Source organism: Haliotis rufescens, unplaced genomic scaffold, assembly GCF_023055435.1.
Source record: "Haliotis rufescens isolate VD_foot unplaced genomic scaffold, xgHalRufe1.0.p SCAF_31, whole genome shotgun sequence".
NCBI classification, from domain to species: domain Eukaryota; kingdom Metazoa; phylum Mollusca; class Gastropoda; order Lepetellida; family Haliotidae; genus Haliotis; species Haliotis rufescens.
Genome location: NW_025964013.1, coordinates 2980195 through 2996661, shown reverse-complemented (window position 1 = coordinate 2996661; position 16467 = coordinate 2980195). Strand labels below are relative to the sequence as shown.

Below are 16467 nucleotides of genomic sequence, written 5' to 3'. Positions count from 1 at the left end.
TTGCAACGATATGTTCAACGTCAGTTGTGCGGGCATGTGACTGGCCTCTAAATGAGAAATCGTGTAATCTGCACATTGATAAGTTACTGACACTTGTAGAACACGTGATACCAACAGGTCCGCCATAATCGTGTTAATACTCTAAGTGTCACTAAAACAATGCATTGACCACCGTTGTTAAAATCTTGTGAAAAAACAGACACGACATGAAAAACATATAGGGCAAAACTGACCAGTAGTACGTCGCACCTATTTGCAGTCACGTGCAGTCACAATTAGGCCAAGTGTCAAGCCGGGGTTCCACAACGAGCTCCGTCGGGAAATCAGAATTAGACATTAAAATGCACATCCTGTGTGATATGCGTGACACCATGTAACACAAACAAAGAGGGTGAATAATCTGAAAACAAAAGAAAGACAATTTTCGCCAATTTAGACTTGCTTCGTATGTCACACATGGAAAAAAGAAATCCCAGCTACTTTTTTTTTGTAAAGGTATCGGGATTGAATGATAATATCGCTCTCCTCGTCACTGATGAAAACCGGCGACCCCACTGTTTTAAAATTATAACTGATGTTCAGGAAGGAGAAGCACTTTGTAATCACTATGTTTCAATTTCAAATGATGTTGAGAAGTATACTACATTACCAGTCTCAACGAGTAGATGTCATTTACAGTTTTAGTTGTATATTTTAATGGCAAATAAACATTTTTCATTATAAAATATTTACCAACCAATGACGCAAATTGGCCAGACAAAATACGTCACAGACTTATATCTCGTCCACTGTCTTTTCAACCTTTATGTTTACTGTTTTATTTATCTTTATGGAAACACGATTTTCCTTTGCAATGTAAAGCCGTTATTTAAGAAAGTGGATAAGTCAATTTAATTGATCTCTTATCTTGACATTATTCGAACGTTTTATACAAATGACATTGCACAATTATTTTCTTCAGCGTAACTTACAGCGGAAATAATACAAGTCGAACTTTATGCTGACCGAGTGTGGCTTATTGGTATCATTTGTAAACTTAAACAGTATGTTTTTTACGAAAGTTTACTTCTGTGGTTTAAAAGTTATTATAAAAATCGCCGAATAGAAATATTAGTTAACGGAAGCTTTTCAGCAAATGAAAGATACGTTTACACAAGGTTCTGTACTGAGACCGTTTCTCTTTTAAAAATATATAAGAGTGAAATAACAGACAAGTTTCAAAACTCATACGGTTATTATCAACGTCATTGAGAAAAGTAGTAAATAAAGATCTTATTATTCTCAATAATTGGGCCAACACATGGCTTATATTTAGTCACAAGAGAACGTTCTCTTTACAACACCCATTTTTCATAGTACTCCAGTATTGAATCCATCAGTTCTTTGAAACAAGATGGACACCTTTAAGCAAGAGAAGGAAAACGAAAAATTCACAATTGAAGCCCATCAGGTTTCTTTGAATAGTTTCCAACTCTGGAGCTCGGCATTAAGGGGCTAAAACAAGGACTGCTCGGCTCGGAGTCAGTATACTGTGTCTGAGTGGGGTATTCATGTTAAACTGCGGCATGGTATCTCACTGGGCTAGGACTAAAAAATCGACATCAGCCCGGACTAGTACAAGCAGCCACACACACACACACACAGACACACAGACAGACAGTCAGACAGACATACACACACACACACACACACGTGTATGAACGTCTCTATATAAGTGCAATTATCTTGGACGCGACATTAAACTCCATTTCACCTCAACTCAACTCTGCACAACTAACTGCGGCGCCTAGGATTTTAGTATTTGTCGCTTCCGTTTTGTCTTTTCATGTGTGACAGAGATAGGCGTTTGACGACACCTTTGAGATTGTAATCAGACAAAAGTTGAAACGAGAAATGACATCCTCGATACCATGTTTGAAGTCAAACGTTGGACAAATAGTACGAAAATAGTTCCAATATATCATTTGTATCACAACAAGTAGGACGTTTACATGACGAATGTCGACCATGACAGTTCAAGGGACTTAACTAACCTCATGGTAAAGTATGTAACCATTGAAAGCTGATGAAGAACTTCTTTTATTGATGAGTGACAATACATGGAATATATATGTGATGCATTAGGCTGCAACCTGCACCATGATCCTGTTATGACAATGTCGTGTGACCCAATGGTCCGGGCTTTGGGTTCCTGTCAGAACTGTCTGCTTCGTGGTGTCGGGGGCGAGGGCAGCAAGTTGAAACTGAAAAGGCAATGAAATTAGCAATTATCCAATACATCACTTAGTAGAAAGGCCGACCGTTTGAAATGACTACATACCTTTAGTTTCTATAAATAATCAAGTACGGACTAGACAATTCAGTGAATGGCATCATGAGCAGCAATCTACACTATTCTGATACAATGACATGAGTGTTGTATGTTTATAGTTTTTATAGACGTATTACGCTGTCTTTTGCATCTTCTTAGATTGACTGTGTGCATGTCATTATTTCCGATCGTTCTACTAGATAGATGTAATGTTGGCCATTTATCATGCCTTGTGTTCTATTTATGTAAAATCAGAGTAGTATTATAAAGGCCAGGTTAAATTAAGTGATACAACGTATAGCAAGCCTCATCACTGACTTTGCAATCAAGAATTATTTCACGAATTTCCACCGGAGTGCACGATTAGTGTATTTTGCCTCCCTGAAACTTGTTCAAGTCTAATTTTTCTTTCTCACTTTAAACTCGAAACTCTTAAGACAAGTTAATGTCATAAAATGAATGAATAAACGCAACATGGAAGTCGAAGGACCACAACACTCATTACCGAGAGTCACTGCAGCAAACATACCAAACTGAGGGGCGACAGAAACGCCACTAAATAAATAATGGTCGTCAGTTTTCAACAAATTTGCCTAACAGCACGAAAACAGTTGGGACCACATGGTTGGAATGCAATTTACCTTTTCCCTGTGAACATGTGCACGTGCTTCACGTGATTTGCGAAAAAGGGAATTTAATCACTCAAAAATGCAAACTGTGCACAAAGTTACCCGTGTGAAATTCTGGTATAACACATGAGCATGATTGTACTCTCCCATCACATGAAAGCGTTCAAAACAACGGACATGCCTCGACTAACCGCAGAGCAGAGGGCGAGAGCCATCGGTATGTCGCAAATGGGAGCGACGCAGGAGCGCGTTGCCAGGGTCAGGGCTGCTTCTAGTGCACCATCGCCATACTAGTCACACGTCACAGGCACACTGCCAGAACCACAGACAGGCCGAGGAGTCGAAGACCCAAGGTCACGACCTCACAGGAAGACCGGTATTTACGGGTGCCTCACATAAGTCCAGAATTCTTAACGGTGACGTCAACAACCGCAAACAGCCTTTGGCATCCAGTCAGCAGAAGGACCATTGCTAGAAGACTCCGCCTGGATGGCCTCCATGACTATCGACCTTTCAAGAGATGACGTTAACGTTTCTACACCGACTTTTACAGACTGAGTTGTGCCAGGACTGTACAGCAGTGGCGGCAGGGAAATTCGCGAAGAGTGCTCTTCAGAGACGAGGGTAGGTGCCAGCTCTTCAAGCCTAATGGGCGAGTTTGAATCTACTGATGACGTGGTGACGTGTTGCCAAGAAGTGGAGCCTTATGGAGGTGGTAGTGTCATGGTCTGAGGTGGCATCTGCGGGAACCAGAAGACAGATCTGGACATCATAGACAGAAATCTCACTGCACGTCGTTACATTGATGAGGTTTTGCGGCCTGTGGTACTGCCTTTCCTGCAAGGACACCCACGGACGCTGTTTCAGCAGGACAACGCCACCCCTCCAGAGCTCGAATCACAAGCGACTTTCTGGACGCCAACAACGTGACCGTTTTACAGTGGCCAGCCAGATGACCGGTCCTGTCGCCCACAGAGCACCTCTGGGACCAACTTGGACGCAGGATTCGCAAACGTCAACAGCCGCCATTGACGAGGGATGCCTTGGCAATCACCCTGCAGGAAGAATGGCGTGGGATACCACGACACTTGTGTACTCAGTTCAACGTCGTGTTGTGGCCTGCATCGGTGCTGGAAGGGGTCACATCCGATACTGAGCCATGTGTGTAGCACGGGACATTAAAAGAGATCGAATACTGGACAGTGCACCCAACATGAAAACGTGTCTGCAGAACTTTAAGTACATGGTTTTTGATGTTGTCATTTTCAAATACCGTTTTTGAATAACTGTTATTTATAGTAAAACATCAACTGTTACTAAATGTCTCGTATGTTTTGTTTTAGACCAGAAAATTGTTTGGTGGCTTTTCTTTTGTCCGTAAGTTTATATCACCGTAATATCTGCTTATGTCTATGTCAAGCGCCGGTCACCTCCACAGGCAACGCCAACTATATACACAGTAAAAAAAGTGTTGCACCCCCTATACTTTTTCATGGAGGGGTGTTTTGAAAGGGTGTAAAGATAACCGAATTAATATTATAACCAGGATTTCGTGTATACCAACAAACCAGTGTATTGTCTATACAATGAACTTAAATGGGGTATTCCATGACCTTATGGCATGTAATAATCTCATGCTGAACTTTTACGAAAAATGAACGAACAACGAAGACGCATTAAGTATGGTGACATCTCAATAATTTTAAGTGACCAAATTCATCCAATAGGGTAAGAATGTCATATGGAGATTTGACGAACACAGTAAGTCAATATCGAGAACTTCCACCAAGCACTTGGATCACAGCTTGAAGTCTTCGTCTCATACTCCTCACCAGACGTTGGAATCGCTCCATGGGCAGCTGCTGCCACTCCTTGTGTAATGCTGCTTCCAATTCACGCAAGTTCTGTGGAGGAGGGTCCCGACGATAAATCAGGCGTCCCAAAATGTCCCATACATGTTCCAGAGGATTCAGATCTGGACTCATTGCTGGCCATGGAATCTGCGTCAGAGCATTGTTGTGGATAACCTGGGTCACAGCTCGTGAACGATGTGGTCTGGCATTGTCATCCATGAATATCGGTCTGGTGGCCAGTGGATGATTGTCAAAATGGGGCACCACAACTGGATTCAGCACCTCTTGGATGTAGCGCTCCCCTGTCAAGTTGCCTCGTATGGTCACTAAATCAAGCTTACAATCAAATGAGAAGCATCCCCAGACCATAACAGATCCACCTCCATATGGTACAGTTGGCATGATGTTTCTTGCAGTATAAGCTGTTCCAGGACGCCTCCATACTCTCACTCTGCCATCCACAACATGCAGAAGGAACCTGCTTTCGTCCGACCAGTGGACTCTTCTCCAGGACCTCAAGTTCCAGTTCTGTCTCAGTCTACACCAGGCTAGACGTAGTCGTTTGTGGTTGTCTGTGAGAGTAGGTAGCTTGATAACCCTTCTGGACTTCAACCCTGCAGCTTTCAGACGATTTCTCACGGTCTGGGTACTGAACTGTTGACGAGGAAGCCAAAGACGTTTCAAGGTTGTGCTTGTAGCAAATGGATGACGCCTTACCACCCTCAACAACGCTCTGTCATCTCTAACTGTGGTCTTACGTGGTCTGCCAGAGGGTCTGCGATTCCTTACATCATTAGTTTGTGTGTGTTTTCTGACCAAACGGCTTATTGTTGAGTAGTGATGTCCGGTTCTTCTGCCAATCTCCTTGAACGAAAGACCTGCTCCATGAAGGCCAATAATCTGCCACTTGACTGCTTCTGACAATCGTCTACCCGGCATTGTGGGTTACAATAAACTGGGCTGTCAGAGAACATCTTTTATAGGCGATGTTGAGCTTAAGAAGATACTGCAATCTGCAAATGTCATGCACCATGCAATTCACGTGCTGATTGCTACGTTTTGGTGATCATCTTCCCTCCGAAAACATTACACATTTAACATCAGATCCCGAAGGAATACCTACCATTAAAACCAGAGTCGGGCGTTTTAAATGTTGTGATGTATCAAACGTATTAATGTGGGGGTGCAACACTTTTTTTACTGTGTATATATTACCTCAAGTGTCTCTATCTTAGCAGGGTCGTGAATGTCCATCCTCTGGGCGTCGGACAGTGCCCACAGGTAGCAGTGAGTCTTGGAGATCATCACCATTTCACCCTGCGTAATACGAGCGGGCAATGAGACGATGTCAGCGATATTGTCCCCTTTACACGACAATAATCGAGGCCATAATTTCGCTAAGATTCTTGTCGCATAATGTATGACTTACATTATATCATATTATTACCAATAAGTAATGTATGGACTATTATAAACGTGTATTTTGTCGTATTCATGAGATATAATATTAATATGAAGTAGCATTATTAAATATCAATAGATCTATATGATTGATAAATCATGTATAAACGTACTTTAAGGTTTTAATAGTGTTTCCGCAATCACGTGACGTGACGTTTCCTATGAGGTTAAGATATCTGTGTATTCATGTTACATATACTGTCTGTAAAAGCCAATATCACAGCATGGTCATAACAGGAACTCGTTGCAACACAAACTTGCAATGTATTAATATGAACTACGTACAATGTTCTTGTCGTAGGAGAATAAAAGTGCTCCATGTGGAGGAGGTGTGGCGTGGGTGTGGACCGCGTGGGTGTGGACCGCGTGGGGGTGATGGGCGATGTGCGTGGCGTGAGGATGGTGAGTTGCTTTGGGTGCATCTGTTGTCTGGGCCTGAAAATATAATGCGTCACATTTATTATAGAAAATGAAAGGATGCTTCACTATTCAAATGTGTTGAAGTGAGTGAGTGAGTAGGGATTAACGCCACTTTTAACAGTGTTCCATTTTTTTATCACAGCGTGTCAGCTTAATGTGGGAGGAAAGCCCCGAAAGTCTCAGACATTAACCACTTTGGTGAGACAACGAGTACGAGTACGGTGCTTACACACCATGAAACATAATCGGGATTCGAACCCATATTCATATGTTTCTGGCGAGCCCAAGGGACGCAACAGTGCACAGCGAATTGCGGCGCCTAAGGCTGGTTCACCCCTGCCCTATATGTAGTTGAATAAACTGAATTAAATGGAAGAGTAACCTCTAAGAACTATGCTGCATGATCCACATGGAAATACATCAAGTAAAGAGACGAAACACCGTACACCATCACTGTGACTTCCAACCGCCGTGACAGCTGGATGTAAGTCAAAGTTCCCGATCGTAAGTGATCCAGAAATATTCTTACGTTTGCAGATTAGAGTGAATGAATGGTGTTTAAAGCTTCAGTCAGCACTGCCCCAATGAAATGTATAGGAAATAACATGTGTAGGCTACTTACCTGGGCCAGATACACAACGCAGGCAATCAGCACAATCTTCAGCATGGTGAATCGTAGTAGAAGCAGCGAGAAATGAAGAAGTGTTACTAAATGTGATTTCTTATAAGCCTTCTTTTCAGGCTGCGCCCCTACATATTTTGAATGCCAGGGTATTCTCTGTCACGACGTTCCAATTATATTCACTCTCTGTGTTTCGATTAAAAAGAAGTTGCATATCAAGTAGGAGCCAACCTTTTGATGTTTGTTTGCGGGCGGGTTAATACAGGAAGGGAAGGTGGGTAAGAAGGTGGCTGGAATTGGGTGTGGGTGAGGTGAGGTGGTTGAGGGTGAGGTGGTTGTGGGTGAGGTAGATGAGGGTTAGGTGGTTGTGGGATGGGGAGGTTGGTGTTTGAGTGTGAGGTAGGTCGGAAGGTATGTATGAAAGAGAGTGAGTCGGATGGTAAAGTGTGAGGTGGTTTGGTGAGAAATGTGAGGTTTATGCAAAGTGTGAGGTGGATGGTGAAGTGTGAGATGGATGTGAAGTGTAGGGTCGATGGTGAAGTGTGGGGTAGATGGTGAAGTGTGAGGTAGATGGTGAAGTGTGGGGTGGATGGTGAAGTGTGAGGTGGATGTTGAAGTGTGAGATGGATGTGAAGTGTGGGGTGGATATTGAAGTGCGGAGTGGATAGTGAAGAGTGAGGTGGACAGTGAAGTCAGGGGTGGATAGTGAAGAGTGAGGTGGATGTTAGGTATGAGGTGGATCGTGAAGTATGGGGTGGATGTGAAGTGTGAGATAGATGGTGAAGTGTAGGGTGATGGTGAAGTGTGAGGTGGATGGTGAAGTGTGGGTTGGATAGTGAAGAGTGAGGTGGATAGTTAGGTGTGGGGTGGATGGTGAAGTGTGAGGTGGATGTGAAGTGTGAGGTAGATGGTGGAGTGTGGGGTAATGGTGAAGTGTGAGGTTGATGGTGAAGTGTGGGGTGGATAGTGAAGAATCAGGTGGATGGTGGGGTGATGGTAAAGTGTGAGATGGATGTGAAGTGTGAGGTAGATGGAGAAGTGTGGGTAGGTTGGTGAATTGTGAGATGGATGGTGAAAGGTGAGATGGATGTGAAGTGTGGGGTGGATAGTGAAGTGTAGGGTGGATAGTGAATAGTGAGGTTGATAGTGAAGTGTGGGGTGGATAGTGAAGAGTGGGGTGGATAGTGAAGAGTGAGGTGGATAGTGAAGAGTGGGGTGGATAGTGAAATGTGGGGTGGATAGTGAAGAGTGAGGTGGATAGTGAAGTGTGGGGTGGATAGTGAAGAGTAAGGTGGATACTGAAATGTGGGGTGGATAGTGAAGAGTGGGGTGGATAGTGAAATGTGAGGTGGATAGTGAAATGTGGGGTGGATAGTGAAGAGAGGGGTAGGCAGAGATGGCAGGTCAAAGGGGATGTGCTCAGGGTGTGTGGATGGAGTCATTTTAGCATGATGCAAACTGTTCCCGGAAATGTTAGAAAATGTTTTTCACTTCATATTTTATAGCAAATAAATGGTTCACAGGACAGGTTGTATGTCAAGAAAAGCATCCCGTTGTGGTATTCCACTCTTCCTTGTCAGATTAAACAGTTGTGCTTGTTGAAGCAATGTTACAACCCTTCATATAAAAATTACTCTTACGTGTTAACTCTTAATGTAAAAAAAATACATTGAGAGTATCAATCCGCAACCCTCAATGTAAAAGATATTTTTTTCAAGGCCGGGGCTGTTCTATAGCGAGTCAACAGGCAAAAGCAGATCTTACATTGCTTGGAATATAGAAGGTTGACCCAACAAACCGTCCGATATTGGCGTTGTTTCTTTTGTTTCTCAACACGAAATTGTTACTTTTTTATTGATGATAAACAATAGAAAATGAATTTAGTGACCTTTTGTTCAGAATATAAACTTTTGTGTTTACCAGCCACAAACTATCCCGGTTCGAGAGGTATTTGGGTGGAATACTGGATACGGAGAAAATGCTATTACCATCTGTTTGATAAAAGTATATTTTGTTTCAGTAGAGCTACATTATGTGTGTTTCCTACAAATATCTAACCGGAGAGACAGATCTGGTATGATAACAAAGATAGACAAAATGGGGTAGAGATTTTTGAGTACACTGGAAGAGTACCCAGCTGTTTTTATCATTGTACTTGGATTTGTTTCAGCCGCTTCTATGTTGAAGACACGCGTGATAACTATAGACGTTCATCGTGGTATGTAAAAAAAAATGAACGGTGCCATTATTTAAATACGTTCAGAAAAAACCTAAAGAGAACTCATACCTTACTAAGTATAACAAAGTTTGCCGTGAATACAGATCATAGTGTAGAATCAAGTAAAACCAGTATGCACAATGTAATTGGATCGACCTGGAAAATGCCCCAAATTGTATATTATGCACAGTTTAAAACATTCATTTCATGTGAGAACTATTTGAATAGTATAACTGTAAAACAATTCAGCCGAGTTTTCGGCTCATTTATCACAATTTAGAAATTGATCGTGGACGAAATTTCAATATTCCTTGTGAATTTGGAAAATTTAAAGTTTGCAAATTAAACTACATCGAAAGTGAATATAATTTTTTTGTTAATTTGTCAAGCTTATAGCCATCTTAGGCAAAGTTGCATAAAATATAAATTTCACATCTTTCCAAATATGATGAAGTTGAATACACTACTGTCATTGCAAGACCCTATTATCAATATGAATACAGCTAAGTACTTGTTTTACGCCAATGTTGTAAGAACACACATACTCCCAACTTTGATCATATGCATTTATGTTAAAACTGCTTTTTCCAAAAAAAAGAAGCAAAGCAATGTGTTGTATTTTATAATGTTTGCACATAAATTGTATTCCGTTTGTTCAAAAGGGCCCGTGGCCTACACGTACTGAATAAAGTGAAGACTATTTATTCGTAATAGAATATATTCTTCCTCCAACTTCGCGCGCGTTCTCGGGAACAACATATAGTAGTCGTGTAGTAGTAGTAGTAGTAGTAGTAGTAGTAGTACATAGTAGTAGTGTGTAAGCGCACTGCACCTTACGTATTCTAACAACCTCTCAACAACGACAACCTGGACGTTGTTTATGGTTTTATAAATGGTTTTCTTTATGGGTCATAACTGACATATCCGTTAGCCGATTTTCTTAAATCTTGGTACAAAGGTGTATCTAGGGACACTCTGCAATAAGACTTTGTTTACGTTATTACCTTACTTCCATGGCAACCGAAAGCGGCATTTGCAGAGCTGATTAATCGATATTAAGAGATTTCGTTCAAATTTGGTATTTAGGTACAATGTATTTCAGGACTCAACCGAATAGGTTTTCTTGCCATCATGGCAATGTTACCGAGGCATCTAATTGGTCGAAATTTAGTTGTTCGATTTCGTTAAAATAGATTCAGATATATTTGTGCACACAAAGCTCAGTTAATTACATAGCAGCGGAATAGAGTCCTCTGTTTGGTCGAAATCAAGTTTGTTAACCTTATTTAAGACGTTTTGCCCATACTAATAAGTGCTCTTTATGAAACTAGCTGTGGATTATCAGCACAACATCCAGTAATTTTACCTTATTCAGAAATCCAAGATGGCCTCACAGTTACCATTTTGTAATTTACAACTCTCAAACATCTAAATCTGTAGATATATATTTATGAAGTCCTTTTGAAAACCTCGTGAGTATCATTTCATTAGATTGTAACCCCACAACGAAGTTAGGGGGTATAATGGAATCAGCGCGTCCGCCTGTCTGTCGGTCTGTCCGCGGAAAATAACTTTCCGGACAATTCCTTCTAAACTAATTGACTGATTTCACTTAAACTTTGTACACGTGACCACGTCAACACGTAGCTGGGAACATTACAATTGCGTTTTCATTTTTAGTTATTGCCTTTTATAACTTGTCAGTTTGGGAGTTTGGTATTAGGATGGTAACGGAATTGATGTTACCTTGTAGAGTATCGAAAGAGGACCTTCGTACAACAGTAAGTTTGATAGAAATCGGTTAAAAGGGTTAGGGGTCATAAACCCTTTTATAAAACCTGCATATAGCAACCAGGTGGTCGTTATGGAAGGGAATCTAAAAATGATTAGTCATCTTGACAAAGTAATGATGAATTAAATCTGCGATTTTTCATGAATGTTCGATAAGTATTATTTCATAGTGATAACCCTTAATGTAAGAAAATAGTATCTGTCACTTCAACCCTTAATGTAAAAAAACACATTAACAGTATGTTTTACATAAAGAGTTGTAACGAGGGGTAACCCGCAACCCTTAATGTAAAATATGTTTACATTAAGAGTAATTTTACATTAAGAGTTGTAGCAATGCACACATAAATACTACAGTGGTATTCCAGCATTCCAGTTACTTACAGCTTGATGTAAGAGGAAAGTGAGTAGGTGAGTATGGTTTTAAGACGCTTTTACCAATATTCTGGCAACACCAGGGAGGGTAACACTTTGAATGGGTTTAAATATTGTACCAAGGTGGGGGATCGAACCCAGGGATTGGACATGACGAGCGAACGCTTAATCTACAAGGCTACCCGACCGACTCTTGAAGACAGAAATAATGCAGGTCAAAGACGATCACCACCTTGGTGAAACCCAAGGACGAGGTATGGTGCTGACTAATCAAGAACATATTCAGCACGAATCTTGGATTCGAACCCATGATTAAAGGTTTCTTGCCGACAATAGGAATCTGCACAGCGAACTGCGGCGCCGGGGATTATATGTATTTGCCGCTTCCGTTTTGTCATGAGATACAGCTGAGGCTTTGATATTGTAATCAGGCAATAGTTGAAAGGAAGAATGACATCCCCGATAATATGTTAAAATATGAAAATATGAAATTAAACGATAATTTGTTATCACAACCAGTTGGAAGTTCACATGACGAATGTCGACCATGACAGTTCAAGGGACTTAACGAACCTCATGGTAAAGTATGTAACCATTGAAAGCTGATAAAGAACTTCTTTTATTGATGAATGACAATACATGGAATATATATGTGATGCATTAGGCTGCAACCTGCACCATGATCCTGTTATGACAATGTCGTGTGACCCAATGGTCCGGGCTTTGGGTTCCTGTCAGAACAGTCTGCTTCGTGGTGTCGGAGGCGAGGGCAGTGAGTTGAAACTGTAAAAGTGGAATAAGTAATAATCGTATATGCCAATACATCACTTAGTAGAAAGGCCGACCGTATGAATGTAACTGTACACTACATACCTCTTAGTTTAAATGGTTGGTTAATTGTGTTGGTAATTGACTACATACCTATCAGTTTTATCGGTTGGTTTGTGTTTTATTTAATTGACTACATACCTCTTAGTTTAATTGCTTGGTTTGTGTTTAAGTTTATTGTGTGTGTTTCTGAAATAAATTGCATCTTGTCTTATTAACCGTTGTTCTTATTCTAATAGGTTATTGGCAGCCATTGTAAGATGCCTTGATGCGTAGGTGATCGATAGATCTATGTTTCCATACACAAGTGTTTTTGTTAAAAGGCATGTTAATTTTGAAGTATCGAATTGAATTAGATACCTGATTTTAAGACTTAATTAATTATGTTCCATTTTTATGATATAGTGTTTGTTTCCTTGTTATTTAACGCTTCAATCGTCAACATTCCAGCTACATTCCATTTGTAAATAATCTTGTACTGACCAGACAGTTCAGTGACTGGCATCATGTGCATGAATCTACGCTGTTTGGATACGATGACATGGATGTTGCATGTGTGTAGCAGAGATCTGTTACACTATTTGGATACGATGACATGGATGTTGCATGTGTGTAGCAGAGATCTGTTACACTATTTGGATGCGATGACATGGATGTTGCATGTGTGTAGCAGAGACCTGTTACACTATTTGGATACGATGACATGGATGTTGCATGTGTGTAGCAGAGATCTGTTACACTATTTGGATACGATGACATGGATGTTGCATGTGTGTAGCAGAGATCTGTTACACTATTTGGATGCGATGACATGGATGTTGCATGTGTGTAGCAGAGACCTGTTACACTATTTGGATACGATGACATGGATGTTGCATGTGTGTAGCAGAGATCTGTTACACTATTTGGATACGATGACATGGATGTTGCATGTGTGTAGCAGAGATCTGTTACACTATTTGGATGCGATGACATGGATGTTGCATGTGTGTAGCAGAGATCTGTTACACTATTTGGATGCGATAACATGGATGTTGCAAGTGTGTAGCAGAGATCTGTTACACTATTTGGATACGATGACATGGATGTTGCATGTGTGTAGCAGAGATCTGTTACACTATTTTATGCATCATCTACTCAGACTGATTGGGTGTATGTCAATATGTCTGATCTTTCTACTAGATAGACGATGTAATGTTGGTGATAGTTTTGATGCCTTGCATTCTATTTATTCAAAATCAGAGTTGTATTTGGTTAAATTGATTAAGTTATGCAACGTATAGCAAGCCTCATCACTGACTTTGCAATCAAGAATTATTTCACGAATTTCCACCGGAGTTCACGATTAGTGTATTTTGAATGAATAAACGCAACATGGAAGTCGATGGACGTCAGAGTTAACGATTCAAAAGTATCTCTGACCTAAAAGTACACTGGATGTCCCCCCACTCAACAACACTCATAACGGAGAGTCACGGCAACAAACATACTTATACAATTTCACTGTAATATCTGGCTTATGTTACCCCAATTGGCAAACGCCAACTGTATATATTACCTCAAGTGTCTCTATCTTAGCAGGGTCATGGATGTCCATCTTCTGGGCGTCGGACAGTGCCCACAGGTAGCAGTGAGTCTTGGAGATCATCACCATTTCACCCTGCGTCATACGGGCGGGCAATGAGACGGCAATAATCGAGGGTATAATTTCTCGAATATTCTTGCCGCATAATGTATGACTTATATTTTATCGTATTGTTAGCAATTAGTAATTTATGGTCTATTATAAGCCTTTAGTTTGTCGTATCCGTGGGCTATTATATAAATATGAAGTTACGTTATTAAATACCAATATATCTATAAGATTGATAACAGGAATGCGCTCCAACACAAACCTACAACGTGTTGATATGAACTACATACTATGTTCTTGTCGTAGGCGAAGGAGAATGCCCCATGTGGAGGAGGTGTGGCGTGGGTGTGGACCGCGTGGGTGTGGACCGCGTGGGTGTGGTGAGGATGGTGAGTTGCTTTGGGAGCAAGGGTTGTCTGGGCCTGAAATATAATGCGTCAAAAGTATTGTAGAAAACGAAAAGATACTTCACTGATCATATGTACTGTAGTGAGTCGGGTTGCACATCGCTGTTAACAGTATTCCACCTATACCTCTGCGTGTCAGCTTACTGTAGAAGGAAAACCACAGGTCTCAGACGTTTACCACTTTGGTGAAATCCAAAAGCACGGGTATGGTGCTGAGAAACATCGAAACATCAGGGCGACCCGGGATTCGAACCCACATTCATACGTTTCTGGCGTACCCAAGCTTAAGGGACGCAACTCTGCACAGCTAAATGCGGCGCTTGAGACGACTGGGCCACCCATGCCCCATATGTAGTTGTACAAGCTGAATTAAAAAATATATATATGGGGTTTAACGTCGCGTCCAAGATTATTGCACTTATATAACTGTTACGTTTCACATGTCACGTGTACCTTTTCCATTCTACATACTGCACATCGAAATACATCGGGTAAAGAGACGAAACACTGTACACCACCACTGTGACTTCCAACCGCCATGATAGATGGTTGTAAGTCATCGTTCCCGATCCTAAGCAATCCAGAAATCTTCCTACGTTTGCACATTAGAGTGAATGAATGGTGTTTAAAGCTGCAGTCAACAGTGCCCTAATAGTGATTGAGTGAGTGAGTTAAGATTTATAGTCACATCGGCAATATTTCAGCCATATCGTGACTAAATCAAGTTGTACAGTAATAATACATAACTATAACCTATAAAATCTGTCGGCAAAGGACAGTAAAATAACTAGAATATCACAGCTATAAATATAAAACTAGTAAGTAACTATAAAATTTGGACTAATCAATACAATACAATATAAGAGTTGGCTAGAGATCACCAGCAACCAAAGTTAGGCCACCACACAAGGGAAGTGCCCTAATAAAATGTATAGGAAATAACATGTGCAGGCTACTTACCTGGGCCAGATACACAACGCAGGCAATCAGCACAATCTTCAGCATGGTGAATGTGAGTAGCAGCAGCGAGAAGCGAAGAAGTGCCACTTGTTGGGATCTTTTTATACGTGTTCTTATCAGGCTGCGCTCCCTTCATATTTTAAATGCCAAAGTATTCTCTGTCACGACTTTCTAAATATATTCTATCTCTGTTTTTCGATTAGAAAGATGTTTCATACCACGTTGATAAAATTACACGGAGGAGCCAAACATGTTTTGCGGGCAGGTTTTCTACGGGAGGGGAAGGTGGGTAAGAAGGTGGCTGAATGTGGGTGAGGGTGAGGTGAGGAGGGTGAGGGTGAGGTGGTTGGGGATGGGTGAGGTGAAATGGGGTTTAATGTCGCGTCCACGATTATTGCAGTTAATTTGCTACGTGCATGCACGTGTGTATGTGTGGCTGCTTGTGCTGGTCCGGATTGATTCCGATTTATAGTGCTAGCCCCCTGAGGTACCATGCCGCAGTTTAACATGAATACCCCACTCAGACACAGTATACTGACTCCGAGCCGAGCAGTCCTTGTTTTAGCCCCTTAATGCTGAGCGCCAGACAGGGTTACAGCAAGTACCATTTTTTAAGGTCTTTTGGTATGACGCAGCCGGGGATAAGACCTTCCGCTCTCTGGTCAGACCGTCTACCACTAGGCCACGGAGGCGGTCCCGGTTGGGGGATGGGAAAGTTGTTTTTTGAATATTTTTTGAGAGTTGGTTGGGATGGGAGGTAGATGGTGAAGGGCGAGGTGGGAGGGCAATAGGGAGATGGGTGGTGGGTGTGGTTGGTTGGTTGGTTGGTTTGTTGTTAACGCCGTAATCAGCAATATTCCAGCTATATGACGGCGGTATGTAAATAATAGAGTCTGGACCAGACAATCCAGTGATTAATATCATGAGCATCGATCCACACAATTGGGATCGATGACATG

General features: G+C 41.4%; 1 protein-coding gene across 1 annotated transcript; it reads right to left on the bottom strand.

The window, feature by feature from the left end:
• Positions 1-12283: 12283 nt before the first annotated feature.
• Positions 12284-15643, bottom strand: LOC124136843. Its single transcript, XM_046502889.2, has 4 exons — positions 15509-15643; positions 14432-14563; positions 14067-14168; positions 12284-12463 (listed from the first exon to the last, which is right to left on the bottom strand). The coding sequence occupies exons 1-4, from the start codon at positions 15551-15553 to the stop codon at positions 12341-12343; spliced, it is 402 nt and encodes a 133-aa protein (XP_046358845.2). The 5' UTR covers positions 15554-15643; the 3' UTR covers positions 12284-12340.
• Between the last annotated feature and the right edge of the window lie 824 nt (positions 15644-16467).

What these genes read in the sequence shown, in the direction of transcription:
- LOC124136843 (XM_046502889.2), bottom strand. Translation starts at nt 15,553, where the DNA reads ATGCTGAAGATTGTGCTGATTGCCTGCGTTGTGTATCTGGCCCAG. An exon ending in GCGTTGTGTATCTGGCCCAG is followed by an intron (nt 14,564 to 15,508) that starts GTAAGTAGCCTG and finishes ATTATATTTCAG; the next exon opens with GCCCAGACAACCCTTGCTCC. An exon ending in CTAAGATAGAGACACTTGAG is followed by an intron (nt 12,464 to 14,066) that starts GTAATATATACA and finishes CCACTTTTACAG; the next exon opens with TTTCAACTCACTGCCCTCGC.